The sequence below is a fragment of the Notamacropus eugenii genome, chromosome 1, assembly GCF_028372415.1.
Source record: "Notamacropus eugenii isolate mMacEug1 chromosome 1, mMacEug1.pri_v2, whole genome shotgun sequence".
NCBI lineage: Eukaryota > Metazoa > Chordata > Mammalia > Diprotodontia > Macropodidae > Notamacropus > Notamacropus eugenii.
This window is the reverse complement of record NC_092872.1, coordinates 323,937,948-323,957,502: the sequence shown is the minus strand read 5'-3', so window position 1 is coordinate 323,957,502 and position 19,555 is coordinate 323,937,948. Positions and strand designations below refer to the sequence as shown.

Genomic DNA, 19,555 nt, shown 5'->3' with positions numbered 1-19,555 from the left:
GCAGACAGATATATGACAGCAATGACTCTGCCATTGGCAAGGATGCTGGATTGGCATGTGGCAGGGGGTCATTTCTGGCAATAACTTGCTATTCTTGAAGAGTAGAAGTTCTCAAACAGAATCATGGAACGATAGTGTGTTTTAAGTTATAAGGAACCTTAGAGAGCTTCTAGCTATAATCTTGTACATTTCTGCTCTGCACCAGGTTGGTTTGAATTCCCTGTGTCTCCATTACCAAAATGACCAAATTGTCAAAAATGTTCTTTTCTGATAAAGATATTAGCATTTATAAAGCATCTCCACAATAAAAATGAACTCCATATATTGTGATATGTCTCTGTATGTTTACATTGCTAGAGTCCTCATGGCATCCCTGTGCGGAACAGTGGGAGTCCAAAGTTTGCTATGAAGACAAGACAAGCCTTCTACCTACATACAACCAAACTGACAAGAATTGCCAGGCGCCTGTGTCGAGATATATTGCGTCCTTGGCATGCAGCAAGACACCCTTACATGCCTATCAACAGTGCTGCTATCAAAGCAGAATGTAAGATTCCCTTGGACTCAAGAATTTAGTTTAATATCTTTTAAAGTTAATTAGAAGCAATAAAGTTGGCTGACTGTGATTCTTTCTGTGACTGAAACTGTTTTTCCATTCTCTTTATTCCAATTCTGATATTATCCACTGAAGAGAAGGAACAATCTATAGTAACTCTTTGCTAAATACAAACTGTTGAATATAAATTTTATATTAAGAACAGTTAATGGGACTTTTCGCTTGACAAATAAACTACAGATAGCTTTTGAATATAGTGAAAGCATGTGGAGTAAAGAGGGAAAGAAAGAATCACATAAAATTTCAGTTTAAAGGGACTTTACTTTTCTGCCTTTTAATAGGAATGACTACTTATTTATAGAAAATTTCCAAGAAATGGTTAGCAAATCTTAGCTTAAAGCTATTGAGGGGGAACTCATTGCCACCAAAAGTAGCCTGTTCCATTTTTGGGACAGCTCTGATTGTTAAGAAAATTTTCCTTGCTTTGAGCCAGTTCTATTTCTTTACAATTTCTTCCCATTGCTCTGAATCAAATAGAACAAGATTCCTTCCCTTTTTTCCATGATAGCTTTTCAGAAACCTAAAGATACCTCTATCATGTCCTGTTAAGTTTTCTCTTTTCCATACTAAACATTCCTAATAACTTTAACTGATCCTAGTGTAGTGTGGACTCCATTACCTTGTTTCCCTTCTCTGGACTTGTTGTGTTCTTACATCATCCTGACTAGGACAGATTTGAGCCAGACTATCACTTCCATCGCTGTGCTTAAGATTCCTTTCTTAATGCAGCCCAAGGCTGCCACATCATAGTGTTCAGTCATTGAGCTTAAAATCCTCAGAGCCTTTTCATCAAAGTTAGATAATAACCTTGTTCATCTTCTGCTTGAAAAGTTGATTTTTTTAAGCCATGTTCACCTTTAATTAGTTTGTTTGAAATTTCATTTTATTAGATTCAATCCATTTTTATAGCCTATTGAGACATTCTAAATCTTGATTATGTTATAAAATGTATTGTCTATTCCTCCCATCTTCATTTATCCAGGTCATTGATAAAATCCTATATAGGACACAAGCAAAGAAGACAGATCCCTGAAGTTAGAGCTGAAGGCAAAATTCCTACCACTTGATATTTGAATCTAGTCATCCAACAGTTCCAAATTCAATTAGCTATACCATTGTCTAGCCCACTTCTTTCTCTTTTGTGTACGAAGGCAGCATGAGACTTGATGCAGTACTTTTCTAAAATCTGTGTCCATCGCTTTCCCTTGATTTACCATCCTAGTAACCTTTCCAGGAAAGAAAAACAGTTATTCTAGGGTAACATGTTCCATTTTTAAGTCATATCTTTCTAGAAGTTTTCTAAGAGTTTTACTCTTATAGGTAAGGAATACTTCCCCCCACCTTTTTTCAAAACTAAAGCAGCATTTACCATTTTCCATCACTTTGTCTATTATCTTACAAAGACTGACAAGCAACAGTCTTAGCCACTAATCTTTCAGTGTTCTTTGAGGTTGTTCTTTTGGACTTGGTGACTTGAATTTATTGAGTGTATGTAGTTGTCTTATTTTCTGACTTATGTCATTTTTTTTTTTTTTAAAGAAAATAGAAACAAAAAGATTTGAATTCTGCTTCTTAATATGTAGCAACTGTTATTTTCATTGGTTGTTAATGTTCCCTCTACTCCAAGCAGTATTATTCATGTTTTGGTCTTTCTCTTGTTTTTATTAACCTTATGTTCATGACTAAACCTCAGTTCGTTTAAGTATTTGCCATCCTGACACTATTCTTAGAAGACCATACTACTTTTTGGTATTAATCTTCCTTTACTTACCCTACCTTTCAGCGTCTGTGTGTGTGTGTGTTATTTAAGCTGTCATATTAGTCTCCTATGAAAGTTATTTTCTTTAGTTTTATTTCTCTTTCTTTGTAATTTTTTCTCTTCTATTTAGAATTGTATTCCTGAGAGTTTCCCATTCCCTCTAGGCTGCTGTACGTAAGAAATTTTGTACTATTAAATCTTATTTATCCTTTCTCTTAACCTTTTCAAGTATACTCTCTCCAAATCTAGAGTACATATCGGATTATTTCTTCTTTCATAGATTGTAAAATGGAATGTCTTCCCTGAACCTCCTGGCTGATGTTCCCACTATTTCCACTTCATTAATAATTTTTTTTCTTTTTCAGAATTAAGATCCAGAACAGCAGTTGAAGCAAACTAGAATTTATTAAGCTACTATGCTTTTAGCACAGAAAGACCTTCAGAAGATGTCAGGACAACTGTGGCAGGCTTCTGTTATTCATGAGCACTTCATCTGTTTTCCACTGTACACTCAGAGGAACTATCTCATATATATTGATCTTTACTCAAATGTTCTATAATCTCTTACTTTTTCAGTCTTACACTTTATATACTCTCTTCCCTCCACCCTCACCTCTCCCAGTGTACATTCTGATACAGTGACATTGACCTGCTGGCTGTTCTTTGAACAAGATATTCCATCTCTCAGATCCAGGCATTTTCTCTTCTTGACCCCCATGGCTGGAATGTTCTCCTTCTTTTTCTAATCCTAATGGCTTTCCTGGCTTCCTCCAAATCCCAACCAAAATTTCACCTTCTATAGGAAGCCTTTCTCCTAGTGCCTTCCCTTTGTTAATTATTTTCTTTGTATTCTTTATATAGTTGTCTGTACATATTTGTTTGCTTGATATTTCTCATTTTAGACTATGAGCTCCTTGAGGGCAAGAGACTGTCTTCTCTCTTCTGTGTATCCTCAGCCCTTTAGCTCAGTCCCTAGAATAGAGTAAGTGTTTAGTAAATTCTTATTGACTGACCAACTACCATGCTTCGCTATTCCAGTTCTTCAGTTTCCTAATGGGTATATTTTCTTAATATACGTTGGAAGTTGATCTTTATTTGGATTGTTTAATATTGTAGTTGATACTGATGAATGATAAAGTAAATATATAGGACATTAGTATATCTAACCCTCAAATATTGTCCTGACAGGTACTGCTCGATTACCAGAAGCCTCCCAGAATCCGCTGGTATTAAAACAAGTGGTACGAAAACCTTTGGAAGCTGTCCTCCGGTATTTAGGTAAAAATGTTTTTTAAGAGTCTTAGTATTTGATTAACACTTGAAACTAAAAAGAGTCAAAAGATGAGGAAAAATAACTTTCTTCTCTTCTGTCTCCCAAGACTTCATTTCTGAAGTTCTCAGAAAGAATATAGGGGTAACTGTTCCTTACCCAAAGCAAACCATAGAAACACCTAGGGTCTTTCACACTTGCTTGACTTTTTGTATTCTCCTTACCTCTTGACATACTCTTGAAAAGTTTAGGGTATGCTAACTCAGAACTTGGCAGGAGCTTTCTCTTAGTTTCATTGCCATTACTTAGATTTCATTAGTTTGTTTCACTTCCAAACAATGAGTCAGATGAAATTAGCTGATTGCCTTAGACTTGTTGAAAATGAGCTAGCTTAGTTGTGCTTTAGTATGCTGCTTCTCACATCCTCTGTTATGTCACAAAAAGGGCTCCTCATTTCCATAATAATGGAAAAATGAAGAACTAATTCCTTAAAAAAGAGGAGAGGTCCATAACATCTTGGGAAAAAATGAGTAGTGAAAGGAATAAGATTAATACTAATAGCAGGAAGAGTATGTTATGGGCTAGACACTACCTCGTGTCCTTTCCATCAGGATTAAAAACTCGTTTGTCCATATTTGATGAGATTGGATAATAAAGGTGATACTGACCAAATACTTTAGAAATACATTTCTGCCAGTATGAAATCCCTCCTGAAAGTTAACTGGTGCCACCTCATGGTGGAGATGTGACACTGGATTCTTAATGGTTATTCTAATTGAGCATAGTATCTGGTAGGTCCTAACAAACTGGCTGGTAAGGTTTCAAGAAAACTTACAGGACCACACCCACAATCCATTTAATACCTATAGATCAGTCTACCAATATTTGGAGGAGCTTATTACTATAATACTGGTTATCAGGCAATTATATTTTTTTGTTATAGGAAATGATGAAAACCTTTAACTAAAGTAGTAGAAAAGGGCTTGATTTGATGGTGTATATATAATGATGGACTTCATTTGGACTTAAAAATCACTTCTTAGAGTTTTGGAGTTTTTTTATTTTTTAAACAGAGGTGAGTGTTATTTCCTAGATTGCATATGCTCCTAGTAAAGGAGGTTCCCTTCTGTGATTTGGGGCAATTGATACATCTGAATCCTTGTTCTCATTGACCACAACTCTTTCATGCCTTTTCACTACACCTTCTATAATTCTTGTGTATGTTTTTTTCCTAATTTCACAATAAAAAATTTAAAAATTCACAGGAAAATTTGCTCTGGGTCTTTCAACATTTAGAAGTTAAAAAAGTACAGCATGTCAATTATATAAGTGTAGCTAGAATGTCAAATCTGAAGTCAAGAAGACTCAGATGTGAATCCTGTCTCATACACTAGTGGTACAAATGCTGAGCAAGTCACTTCATCATCTTTCAACCTTAGTTTCCTCATTTGTAAAATTGGGTCAATACATATTTAGCCAAAATAGCTGCCAGAAATGGAAACACACTACTCATCTTCCACATACTTCATCCAGCAAAACCTTAAACGTTCACACCAGACTAATTAATGATCAGGAAATCCAATGAGAAACTAAAAGTGACTCATTCCAGAACTACACAAGAGGTGAAAAAGTCCAAGAACAGTTGCAAAGGTGGGGCACCAGTATAAGGTGCTATAAATGTAGCATGCACAGTTTTCTGTATGAAGGTATAGGTCTAAGTAACAGTAATTCAAAATTCATTTGATAAAGTCCTGCTGCTTGCAGCAGGCAACAGACAAGAGTCTGAATAGTGCTGCAGGTCATTCCAAGATTCCTCAGATCCAAAGGTTGTGAGGTTTCTAATACTCTACTTTATGTTGCCAGAGAAGACCTTAAAGATACCCTATACCTCAAAAATCCAAGGGGGCCTAACCCTAAAAGAGTCAAGATCGTCCTTGACACCCAGGAGTTCCAGGTAAAAATTAGCAGGGCCCCCCCCCCACCCCCTACACACTCCATCCCTCACCTAAAAGCCCTACAGGGTATGGGGTTTGACACTGGCACAAAACCTCAGTTCAGAAAGTAAAACTGAATAGAGAAGTAAATCAAAGAAAACAATAACAAAATTATTAGAATTCTAGAGAAACTCCTAGAAGAAATAAAGGAAGAAATTTAAAATGAAATAAAAGCTCTGGAGGAAAGTATTGGAAAAAGAGTAGTTTAAAAGATGGAGTGGTAAATGTTGGCCAAATACTGGAACCCCTGAAAATTAGAAAGACTAAACAGAAACCAGCAGCTCCATAATCCAGCAAGAAAGAACAGAATGAAATCAAATGATTGCACAAAAGAAAGAAAAGTGTGTTATCTGATAATAAAAAAAATAACTGTCCTGGAAAACAGATCAAAAAGAGATAATTTAAACATAATTGGATTCTTGAAAACCATGATGTTGTAAAAAACCTGAACACTAAGCTCAAGAAATCATAAATCAAAATTTCCCAAACCTATTAGAACTAGAAAGCAAAAACAGAAAGACTACATAAGTCACCTCCTGAAAGGAATCCCAAAAGGAAAGTCCTTGAAATATTATAGCCAGAATCCAGAGGTCTGACATCAGAGAAAAACTAGTGCAAGTATCTAGAAAGAAGCAGGTCAACTACCAAGGAATAATAGGAGCAGACAGGACATGGCAACTTCTAAAAATGAGAGAAGGTCTTGTAATACAATATTTCAAAAAACAAAGGATATGGAGACTTACAAGTAAGAACAACTTACCATGCAAATCTCAGTATAGTACTACAGAGAGGAAATGAATTTTTAAGGGTATAGAGGAATTTAAAGCATTTCTGATTTCAAACAAAAAAAAACGCCAGATAAATAGGAATTTCTCATACAAACATGAGCCAAAAGAAACCTTAAAAAATGTCAAGTGTACTGCAACTGATATGATAAGACAGAGTTAAGGCTAACAGAGCATAGTTGCATAGACTTCTCAGCATTGTAATTCAAAGGATTATGTAAGTTCCTGTTTTCTGAAGGAACAGAAGCATGAGAACTGAGCATAACAGATTCAGTTTTGGTTACAGAGAGGGGAAAGAGTCAGTCAGTAGATATTTATTAACTGCCTAATACGTGCCAGGCATTATAAAGAGAGTAGTTACATTAGTTCATTGACAATTTGAGAAAGAACGGTCCTTGTAGGCATTTCACAATGCAGATTCAGAGACTAGAGTGTAGACATGTTGCAGGTTTGGCTTTAGTGGGTATGACCTCTGTTTATTAACTAGAGGTCAAAAAATTTATAGAAAACAATTTATTTATAGAATGGACGCATTGTTGTCATACCTCCAAGTCAGTGGAAAGGATAGCAAAGTTCAATTTTCCTTTTTTCTCTTTCTGCCCTTCTATGGATATTATGGGCTTGCTTCCTAGATTTCTCTTTGGAAGTTTCTAATAACCAATTTTTTTTTAATGTAAAATTATTTTAGCCACAAAATTAAGTAAATAAAATGGAGGCAATAATAGCACTTAGTTTATGACGTTGTTAAGAATACCAAATTAGGTAATATGTGTAAAGTGCTTTGCAAAACCAAATCCTCCTTTCCGCCCTAGAACTGCAGCTAGGACCCCTGCTCCCTTGTGGCTGTGAGCGCTATTACACCTTTTGGCCATGGGACTGTGATCTGGAACTGTGCATTGGCAAAGCAACGGGGTTGTGAATTCAGCACCAGCAAAGGGTCTGCTTTAGTCTCCTGACCATTTATCTAACACCTACCCTCCCCTTAGCCCTGTCTTTGAGCTAAGAGCTTCTAAAGTTCTTGCTACCACCAACACCTCTTCCTAGGCCTGCTGCTAGTGCTGTGGTATGACCTGAGCTGCACAGTCCCAACCATTGCCGTGGGAAGACAGAGCTTTCTTGCTGACCTCCTACATTGTCTTGGGCTAGAAAATTGTTTCATGTAACCTTTTATTGGTTCTGCCACTCCAATACTTTATTTATGGCATTATTTTGTAGTTGTTTGGAAGGGAATTTGGGAGAATTTAGCTGAATAACTTCTGTACTCTGCCATTTTGGCTCTAGATACTTTATTTCTATTAATTTTAACTGTTAAGAGTTTTTTGGAAACATGCACATCATTTCAAAATGTTTGTTTTTAAATTATAGGATACTACTGAAATGGGGAAGAAATATGAAATTTGCAATCTAATCCTTTCCATCCCTTCTTAAGCCTTCTATGCCTTCCCCTACCCTGTTCACCAACCCCCATCTCAGCTAAGAATTTTAGCTCATATTTCACCAAAAAAAAATTATGGCCTTTCAGCACAAGCACCCTTTTCTCTCATCTCAAATCATTCACATTTCCTACCACTTCACTTCTGTCTTACATTTAAAGGTGGCCCTTCTTGCCAAGGCAAACTTTATGATGTGCCCAAAATCTATATTATCTCATCTTCCCCAGCATATTGACCCTTTTATCATCCTCATTGTCTTTATCTTCAATCTTTTTCTACTGACTGCTTCCCAGATGCCTACGATGTGAATAATTATTTAAATTTTACACAAATGATGTTTGAAAGGGTGTGGAAAAGATTAAATAAAGTTTAACTTTAGAATAGCAGTGTAACTTGGTTACACTTGCACCTTAGGAACATCACTTTGACATCTGTGTGGAGGAAAATTAAGGGATAGGAATAAGGGAGTGCAGTCACTTTTGCCTGAAAACAAAGAGCTCACCTTCTGAGGAATACCTGCAGAAGCCGGGAGATAATCTGGGGAACAGAATATGCAAGTAGAATCTTCCTGATAATAGCACCTGTCCAGCTACTTTGAGCAGTGGATAATTTAGATTATAATTGCCTTTACATGTTAATTCCTGCCTCAGAAGGCAGGAGGTAGTAAGCTTCATCAGAAGTGGAAGATGATTGGAGTATAAGAATAAATGTGGTTATGTTGGAGATAATCTCCATGGTTTGCTTGGTTGGCTATTGAAGCAATGATGTGATGAGTTCCGTCTTCCCACCCTTTGGTTGATCACATATCTCTTAGTATTAACTCATGTCCTTTTTTGAGAAGTTCCTACTTTGAAGACCCCCCCCAATCTCAGATATTCTGAGATTAAATAAAAACTTTAGGCTTAAAAAAGACATTACTAGATAAAAAACCTAAGTGTCCTTTTTAAGTTGTCATCCAGCATTTGCTTGAAGACCTAGTGAGGGAGATAGCCACCACTCCTTAAGGTAATTTATTCTCCTTTGGATGTATTTGATTGTTCAGTCTACCTTTATATCTATAACTTCTCTCTTTTAGTTCTAGGTCTACTCTCTAGGGCAGGGGTGGGGAGCCTGACGCCTCAAGGCCACAAATGACCTTTTGACTGAGTCTAGGTTTTACAGAAAAATCTTTTTATTAAAGGGAATTTGTTCTGTGAAGTTTGGATTCAGTCAAAGGGCCTCACTTGAGGACCATGTGACTTTGAGGGCACAGGTTTCCCATCCCTATTCTAGGGCTTATCCTTACGTTATAAAAATTCATTTGGACTTCACAAGTGTAAAATTCTTAAAATAGGCCAAGGATAGACAGAGATGGAACTTTTCAAGTTTGATTCAAGGGATTATGTTGAACCAGTGGATGAAGTGATACCTATAAAATAACTTGAGTTTCCTCTAGGCAAGACACTTAAAGGTATGAAACACTGCTATCACTGAATACATTTAGAAAATTACTGGCATCCTGAAATCCATACTGAAAGCGAGGAACACATTTAAAGGCATACATTTATTCAGTAACTGTACATTTTTGGTCCTACAAAATGAACTATAGCAGATTTTGGAAAGAATCCTCACAAAAACCCATACTATAATAGTAATGACATAGGGTTCATCACTAAGACAGTTTTAGAAAGTCTTACATTTTCTTATGAAAAAGGAGAAAGAGAATTATTATGCTTTCTTAGAACACACAATAAGTGAGTCAGAAACCTACAAAATACTTTTGGAACAAGCAGACATACGTAACAAGAAATAATAAAGGCTTCTAAATAGGTTTTTTACCTTTGGATTTATTGAATGTAACTGAAAATAGTTTATTGCAATAAGGAAGGTAAGATCTAACTAAGAGTAGATTCAGATAAGACCCTTCTTGTGTGACATCTACATGTACTCATCCAACAATTTGTCAGTAAAGAAGTATCAAAGGAATGGCTGAATCTTGCAGTTTTCTTTGTGGAAATGGAGAAGTTATGATAGTAATTCAGGACCATTGGTGCCAGAAATTATATAATGACTCTAACAAAGGAGTCCAGGCAACTTATATGACATTATGCAAGGAAATGGAGGAAGGAAGGGAACTGTGCAACACATATGACAAGCTGTAAAAATATCTGTGAGATATCCTAATAAATAAATTGCCTTTTCTCTCTTTTTAGTATAAAATTTGTATCCCACCCAGATGGTTGGGTATGAGTTTGGAATTTATCCTCTGAGTCATTTAGTAAATTGTTTTGTGTTTTTTTTTCCCCCACAGAGACTCATCCCCGCCCTCCAAAGCCAGACCCCATAAAGAGTGTGTCTAGTTCTCTCAACAATCTTACTCCTGCCAAGTCAACCCCAGTCATTAATAATGGGTCCCCAACCATACTGGGCAAGAGGAGTTATGAACAGCACAATGGCATGGATGGTAGGTATAGCTATATGATTTTAAAGAACTGGCATGAGTCTTATGATCAGTTGGGCCTTGAGGATGTTTACGTAGGGTTTGCTTTCCTGTCTTAATTTGCCTTTACTTTGGTTAATGTCTTATCACTGGGCTGAGGAGTGAGATAAGCATCACTTCTTTCTTTTCACAGTGATTGTGAATGGAAAGAGATCTCTCCTTCCTCTTTGGGGCTTGAGAGTGTTATGCCTGTGTTAATCACATGTCGTTTGGCTTAAAACAAGGGTTTTCATCATGGGGTCAGTGAACACACATATAGTTTTTGACAGCAGTCTTTCAGATTGGTTTTCTTTATAACCATTTATAGTTTATTTTATGCATTTAAAAACATTCTTCACCAGGTGCCAAATGGGTAATACCAAAAGGTTAAAACTGCCATGGACTATTTCTCAGTTGGTCTGTAACCTTTCTTTTATGCTAGGCAAGTTAATGCACTACTATGTGAATTGACTCATTTTTCTTATCTGTCAAATAGTGATAAAAAAAAAATCTGTTCTGTCAGGGAAGGGAGGGAGGAAGGGAATAGGCATATACTGTCTACTATGTGCCAGGTACTGTGCTAAATGAAATTTACAAATGTTAACTCATTTGATCCTTACAACAACCCTGCTAGGTAGGCACTGTTATTATCTTCATTTTGCAGTTCAGGAAACTGAAGCAAGCAAAGGTTAAGTTACTTGACCAGGGACACAGGGACACACAGCTAATATCTGGCTAGTAACTGGATATGAACTCAGTCAGGTTTTCCAGACTGCAGGTCCAAGCACCCTAACTATTGTGCACAGATCACAATTTTATCTAGCCTTACAAAATTTCTGTGAACATTAAATGAGAAACTCAATATGAATGTGCTTTATAAAGTTCAAGCTGATTAACTATCTTGATTATCATTATGACTGTCACTCTCTTGTAGAGTGTCAGGAATAGATAAACAAGGCTTATCTCTTGAGGAGAAATTCTGAGGATTGACACTCAGTGGGCCACCTTTGGACCATATGGACTCCCTTTCAGTTTTTCTGGGAGTTATATATGACACACAGGCAAGAAGGCCCTTAACGTCTCTGAGCAGGTGTAAACAAGGTCTAATTACTGGAGACAGGCAGAAAAATCATTGCTTCCTTGGAATGCCTGGGGTACATTCAAAGTGATCAAATCTATGACTGTGACCAAGGCACTTTTTATGCCATCTTGGGTATATTGACTGTAAGCCAACATGACCAGAATTAGGAACCCTGGCCCTAATCTCTGCTGTCTCTGTGAATTATACTTGTTAAATTCAGTGTCATTGTTGGGATTGTTGATGTGGTATTTTTTTCTCTTTTCTGTTCACCTGTGCTTTGTCAGGCAACATGAAGAAACGCCTTTTGATGCCTAGCAGGGGTAAGACCTCACAGCTGTGCTCAGCTGATGCTAGGACAGTGTGGTCTCAGTCTCATTTGTGGCTTCTTTAGCTGGCTTGTCTGTGCTTTGTGGCTACTAATGCTATGTGTAAATCTTGTCTTGGTAGCTGAATATCCTTTGGACAATATCTGCATTGATGGTCCACGCAGATGGGACACCATGCTGTTTGCCTCCTTCCCCTGGGGGATGTTACTGGGATTATCTGACATCTTGGCAACCCCTCCTCAAATATGAGAGTCAGATAGTTTGGATTGAATTTCATTTTATTTTAGTTAAAATGACAGTCTTGATTTTAAACCTTTTAAAATTAACTTTAATGAATTTTGTAACACCCCAAGAAATAATTTAAGAAATTCTAGAGTATTGTCTAACCCAGAGTGGCACTCATTGGTCTGAAGTGTAACCTTACAAAGTGACTGAGTGTGCCTCATCCCACAGTAGTGCATTTCTTGATATTTCTTTTAGAATTGCTGTTTTTTTCTGAGTTATGGGCCTTTCCTAAAAGCAGCTCTGAGGCTACCCTGGGGTCCAGATTTCCATAAAACAAACTCAGCTGCTTCCAAGATTTCAATGAATGAAGTAGTGAAGGTCCTAGGAGAATAAACCCCAGGGAAAAGAAGAAGGTAACTACTTCTCTGCTAGGAGGCTAAATAGTCATTACCAGGGAACCTCTCACTCCCAGACTAGATTTGAGGTCAGTTTGTCTCTCTTATTCATAGTCATTCTCATTTGACTGCTAGAATGCCAAGAGGACCAAATAAGTTCTGTGCATAGGGCTGCTCTAAGGCCTATGGACCACGCTGTTGGCTTATCTGCTGTGTTGGGAGCTTCCTTTCATCCCAGCTGACACAACTCTGGCTTGCCTTTGGGGGAATCAGAGACTTATAACATCTACCATAGGTGGGCTTCAGGGTCAAAGGTCACCCTCTTCTTGGGAAGGCCAACTAAGCCTGTTGCATATATATATAAAATTTTCAAGCACACTGACCTTGGTCATACAGACATAGCCCTCTATTTTCATACTGGACCTTTTTATAGATAGATAGATAGATAGATAGATAGATAGATAGATAGATAGATAGATAGATATTGATAAGCAGGGAGTAGATAAGCCCTTTTGGGGAATAGTTTCTGTCAGGGAACTACAGAATATTTAACTTGGCCTTAGAATGAGCAAACGTTACCACAGATGAATTCTAGGCTTCAAAACAATTGAACAAACAAACATCCCTCATATGCTCATGTGGACCATTTCAAAAAGGATATTGTCTGTGTGCTATTTGCAGCGTGCTGTGCTGGAGTGGGTGCCAGTATGCATAGCTGCCTGCCCACTTACCTGCCTTTCTGTTGTGTATGTGCCCACACCACCATTGTGACATGAATGATTGGCATGTTCTTCACTCCTGCATGCCAGCTCCTAAGGTCGTCTCACACTGTGACTCTAAACACCTTTTATTTGATCCTTCTAATGTGAGATGCCAGGTGGAGTATCTTCCTTTTTTACCAACTAATATATGTGTTAAGCAAGTTAAGTTACTCAGAAAGTGATGAACCTTTTAAGAGATTGGATTTGATTTTTAGTATCACACAACTTCCTGGCAAACCCTGAGCATTTCTCAGGCTTTGTGTGGATATGGCCTTTGGAAGGAGCATCCTCCTTGCACACTTTACACCCTCTATTACAAAAACATAGCTGGCAGTTGTAGTCACAGTAGTAGGCATTAAAGCATTACAGTATAATATCCAAACTCCCATAGGACAATTCTGAGATGGATGACTACAGTGGTACAGAGTCAAGGCTTAAAATTGGCAGAATTCAGGCTCTGGTTCTTTAGGAACTTTTTAGAATTGCTTTTATAGGTTTCTGTTTGTGTTATCTGAAACTATTCATTCTCTGGCATTTTGGTCTTCCCACTACCTGAAGAATCCATCTATCTTTCTATTCTTCTCTTTCATAGTTTTTAGATTTTTTTGACTTTTACCACCTGCTTATATGCCCACTAAAACAAGGCAGTTGTGATGCAAAAGGCTTGAGGATGAAAAAAGATTACCAGGATCTTTGGGAGTGGGGTGAATGGGGGGAATTCAGGGGCTTCTTCCAAAAGTTATTTGGACTATTTCCATTTACAATGAATTCAATACAAACAGACTTTGTTGTGGGATATCACATTAAGTGAAATCTGAGGGTCTGCTCACATGGCTCATCCCTTGCCCTTTTGTAGTTAATGTAGTTTAATATACTCCATACACTTCATTCTTGAGGTTAGTGTGCAAGAACTCTTTACACCTTCTAGGAACTCAGTAGTCTTATGGGCCCAATGCAAAAACATTAAACCAAACACAAATAGCTCTTATAATTTTTGCATCCAATACAGGGAAAATGCTTCTAGAAATAGGGGTAATATCAGAGAGAATGTAGCCAGCACATAAGAAGCCTGCAGAACATGGCTGTTTAGTTTTTGAAAAGAGAAAACTTGGGGAGGACATCACTGTCTTCAGGTATTCAAAGGGCTATCTATCATGTGTATTAGACTTATTGTCTTTGGCTATGATAAGAAGAACCAGGCAGAAGTAGGAATAGGAATTTTCAGAGGCTGACTTCACCCAGATGTAAAGAATAACTGTCTAAAAAATTAAAACTCTCCAAAAGTATAATGGGCTGCTTCAAGGAGTAGTAGGTTCTCTGTCACCAGATATATTCAAATAGAGGCTCGATGACCCTTCCATCAGATGTCACTTAAGGGTCTATGAGGTCCCTTCCAGCTCAAAGATTGTGTGATTCTAAGGATGGAATTAAAAGTTTGGCTGAGATTTTAAAGTAGAAGCATCCTAGGAATGGGCATATCTGGCTAGAAATAGAAATGAATGAACCTGGACATGTATAGAAGTGATATAAGTAGATTAAAAGGACCAGGGCTTTGCCTGAGATGTAGGAAAAGTTGAGTTTATAACTTGCTTCTGCCTTGAAAAGCATTTTGCTTCAGGGCAAGTTCAGGATAGTGAGGTTGATCCATGGAGTAATGTGGAGTTGTGTTATACCTATCCTGACTGTTGTTGATTGTTTGGTCACAGTTTGTTTGAACTGAGACCATAGCACCCTGAAGGTACAGACACAGACAGAGAGAGAGAGAGACACACACATACACACACTCAACACTCTCTCTCTCTCTCTCTCTCTCTCTCTCTCTCTCTCTCTCTCTCTCTCTCTCTGGAGACCACCTCTCTAGGAGATTGATTCAGCATTTTGCATAATTCTTTCCAGAGTGAAGTAGCTACAAAAAGTTCTGTATGCTTTACCCAGAAACTCTGTGAGTAACCCTGTCCCCTCTAGCCTCAGAGCCCTCCATGGCATCAGACTGAAGTCTTTTTCTGTCCAGGAGCTGATTGTACCATACAAGTGATGTGACCTATTGAGTTACTAGATTGTGATAATTCCAGTTATTCTTAAGAAAGCAAGAATCAAGAGTCCTCAGAAAAAATTAGGAGAGATAAAGTTATTTCTTATTCCCAGGCTTAAATACCAGAGTATAGCTATATGTCAGTATACGTATTTCATAATATATACACCAAATGACATAAAGTCTAAATCAGGGGTGCAAAACCTGCAACCTTGAGGCCACATGTGGCCCTTTAGGCTCAGTCCATAATCCCTTAAGGGGAATTTGTTCTGTGAAGTTTGGATTCAAAGGGCTGCACTTGAGGACCTAAAGGGACATATGTGACCTCAAGGCTTCAGGTTCCCCATCCCTGGTCTAAGTACTTAAAGGAACAGTTAATCAAATTGGTCAGAGAAACATATTAAAATTACAATTTTTGAGGACCTTAATATGTCCCTTTCAGTCCTAGATAACTCAAATAAGAAAAATATCAAAGACAAGAATACAATTTGGAAAAATTCAAGCTCTTTGGCAGCTACCAAATGGGAATAGAAAGGACTTTACATATTCCTAAATTGCACTCAGAAGCTTTACCAGTATTGACCATGGATTATAACCACCTCACCAAAAAATTGTAGAAAATCAGAAAAATAGTCCTTAAACATTAAGCACTAACATTATGTGCCCAGGTACTTTATAAATGCCAGAAATATAAAAAAAAGATAAAAAATAAGTCCTGTATCCTTGAGCTCATAGTCTGATGCGGGAGACAACAAATACATAAGCTGTATAGAGATAAATAAGAAATAATGAAAGGAGAGGAGGCACTAGAATTAAGAGAGATTGGGAAAGACTTCCTGTGGAAGGAGAGTTTTAGCTGGACTTTGAAGTCAGCCAAGGAAACCATGAGGCAGAGATTTAGGGAGAACATAAATACAAAACATATTATTTGCTGATCATAATGCAATGAAACACTAATCAATAAATGGCCCTTAAATGAAGAATTAAAACATAATCGGATACTAAATAAAAATTATAAAGAACTAATGGGTCAAGAAACAAATTACAAAAACAATAAAAAATTTCATTAAAGAAAATCATCAACTAATAACAAAATAGAAATTCTCATAATTAAAGAAGAGATTGGAGGGAGCTAGGTGACTCAGTGGATAGAGTGCTGGGCTTCAAGTCAGGAAGACCCAGTGTTCAAATCCAGCCTCAGACACTTATTAGCTATGTAACCCTGGGTAAGTCATTTAACTTCTGTTTGCATTAATCCACCAGAGAAGGAATTGGCAAATGGCTTCAGTTTGTTTGCCAAGAAAATTCTGCTTGTATCAAAAATGAGAAAGAATTTATAACATTTAAAGAAGGAACAAGTGAAGTTATTTGAAACTTTTGCCCAAGTATATACTAACATTAACAAAAAGCAAATTAGACTATTTAAATTATCAAATATCAGAAACGAAATTTGTTATTCTTTAGTCATGTCCAACTCTTAGTGATCCCAGTTAGGGTTTTCTTAGCAAAGTTACTGAAGTACTTTTGCCATTTCGTTCCCTTCTCCAGCTCATTTTACAGGTGAAGAAACTGAGGCAGACAGGGTTAATTAACTTGTCCAAGATCATATAATTAATGAGTGTCTGAGTCTGGATTTGAACTCAGGTCTCCTTGACTCAAGGCCTAGCACTCTATCCACTGTGCCACCCAGCTGCTCTTAAAATCCACTATACAGAATCTAGTCAGCATTCTGGAGCAAAGAGCTGCTTGTGGTTCCTTTAATAGCTGAATTCTTTTAATACGTTATACTACTCAGGCCATCTTTTGTTTTTCAGGCTCAGTACTGGTGTAGATTGTCAGTCCCTGTGGCCTCAGTACCTGTCTAGCTGTAGTGCTAGACATACAGAAAGGGTGTAAATGTAGAGGTGAGGAGGTGTAATAAGGGTGAGCAGGTTTTCATTGATAATTTTCTATAGCAGACTACATTTGTATCATCACATAACAGATATTTGGGGAATATAATTCTGCTTTATGATTTCTTTATTGATTTATATACCTCAGTAGGACAAAATACTACCTTTAAGATTCCACTCACACACAGAACCAACCTACATACTCATTAAAATTGTACAAATCTCAGATAGGTGTGACAACTTTTTTTTTAAACATTTGACTAAGTATTCATGTCAAGTAAAATGTAAAGCAGGGATCCATGAACTCACCCAAGGTGTGCCCCCTTTGGGCATGGAAAATGTTCTGTGCAAAGTCCAAACAAAAGAAGTGTTCACTGTGGATGATGTGATTTTTCAAATCCTCCTATTTACAAATCATACTATACACATCACATTGTTCTAGAATATGACAAACCTGGAGAAATTCAGTTTATCCATCTGAATAAGAGAATAGATGTACTCTAGAGGATGATACAAAGCCACATAGTGATTCCACTGCTTTGGTACAGCAATACTTAAATGGGGTGCTGCAGATGACAAATGATCTTACTCTTTAAATTTTTAATAAGTAACTTTCTGGCCATTTCCATACTGTGCCACACGTGTTTTGGATATCTTCTTATCTCCATCCTACTGGAACTTAGATTCTGCCCCGGGACCTTGGACTTTGATAGTAAGAAAATAAATTAGGAAACCATAAATGAACTCTCTATGAAAATATCTTCAGGACCGGTTAGATTCACAAGTTTATCAGACTTTAATTAATTAATTAAATTAATTCCAATACTACATAAATTGTTTGCATGACTAAGAGTTGGCACCCTTCCAGTCTCTTTATAAAATACCAATATGGTCTTGATCCAGGAATAGATAAAACAAAGAAAGAAATGGTTTTATTCTTAATGAACATTAATACAAAACTCTTAAATAAAATGTTAGGAATTAAGCTACAGTAACATGTTAGAAAGATTACACACTATCACCAGGTTAGATTTATGCCAAGAATTAGAGATTGGTTTAACATAACAAATTAGATTATAATATAATAAACTATATTAATGATATAAATACTAAAAACCACGTGATCATATCCATAGAAGCTGAAAAGGCTTTTGACAAAATCTATCATTTCTCTTAAAGATTCTAGAAATCTTAGGAATAAATGAACCTCTCCTTAATATTGTCAGTAAATATGTATATGTATTTTATATTTGTATATGTGTTTATATACACATGTATACATATATGTATGTTTTTGCGTGCGTGTGTGTGTGTGTGTGAATACATTATATAATGGAGAAAAGAGAAACAGGAATACAGCAAGAGTATCCATTATCAGCCCTGCTGTTTAACATAGTGCTGGAAATTCTCGTCGTAGCAATAAGACAAGAAAATTGAAAAAATAAGAGCAGGCAAAAAGTAAACAAAATTAATTCGTTCTGTATATGATATGGTAGTGTACTTAGAACAACCCTTGAAACAATAACTTAAGCAAAATTGTAGAATATCAAATAAATCCATAGAAATAATCTCTTCATACACACACACGCATACACACACACATACATACACACACACAGAGTTCTAAAAAGATAAAATCCATTTACAGTACAAAAAATAAGATATTTTGGAGTTTAATGATGCAGTCAGGCAGAATGTGCATGTCACTATCAAACATTCTTTGTAGAAATAAAGACATACCTAAGTTATCAGAGAAACATTACTTGTGTGAATAGGTAGAGCCAATATAATGAAAATTATAATACTTCTTAAATTAATTTAGTTATTCAATGCTGTACCAAAGGAATTCCCAAAGGAGTATTTCATAGATACGGCAAAAATGATAATGAAATTCCTGTGGAAAAAGAAAAGGTCAAGAAATCATGGGTAATAATGAAAACATAAAAGAAAGGAAAACAGGGTCAGTCAGTACTAGATCTCAAACTATACTACGAATCAGTAATTGATTTTCTTAATGTAACTTATTTATTTTCAATTTTCAGCATTTACTTCCACAAGATTTTGAATTCCAAATTTTCTCCTCATTTTCCCCCTTCCCCTCACCCCAGGATGGCATGCACCCCAACCAGTCTGCCCTCCCTTCTTTTACTCCCTCCTTCTCCCCTCTATCTTCCTGCAGGACAAGATAGATATCTATACTCCCTTGCCTTTACAACTTCTTTTTGAGTTGCATGCAAAAATAATTTTTAGCATTCGTTTTTAAAGCATTGAGTTCCACATTCTCTCCCTCCCTCCCTACCCACCGTCATTGAGAAAGCAAATAGTTCTATATAGGTCATACATGTGTAGCCATGCAAAATACTTGCATAACAATCATATTGAGAAAGATTAACCACATTTCCCTCTAACCTGTCCTGCCCTCCATTTTTTCCATTCTCTCCCTTAACCTGTCCCTCCACAATAGTGTTTACTTCTGATGACCCTTTCCCCAGTCTGCATCCCTTCTGTTATGCTCCCTCTCCTTCCTA

The 19,555-nt window shown here is 36.8% G+C and overlaps 1 protein-coding gene across 10 annotated transcripts in view; it reads left to right on the top strand.

Annotated features, from left to right (window-relative positions):
- Window positions 1-19,555, top strand: part of MTA1 (metastasis associated 1) — a 239,907-nt gene that overhangs the window by 188,174 nt on the left and 32,178 nt on the right. For 7 of the 10 annotated variants that reach the window (XM_072629652.1, XM_072629661.1, XM_072629655.1 and 4 more), the window contains 4 exons: window positions 358-547; window positions 3,564-3,653; window positions 10,148-10,300; window positions 11,681-11,716. In XM_072629652.1, the coding sequence (XP_072485753.1) occupies window positions 358-547; window positions 3,564-3,653; window positions 10,148-10,300; window positions 11,681-11,716 (469 nt within the window). The remainder of the gene's footprint in view (window positions 1-357; window positions 548-3,563; window positions 3,654-10,147; window positions 10,301-11,680; window positions 11,717-19,555) is intronic. The other 3 variants (XM_072629656.1, XM_072629660.1, XM_072629654.1) reach the window with 1 other exon arrangement.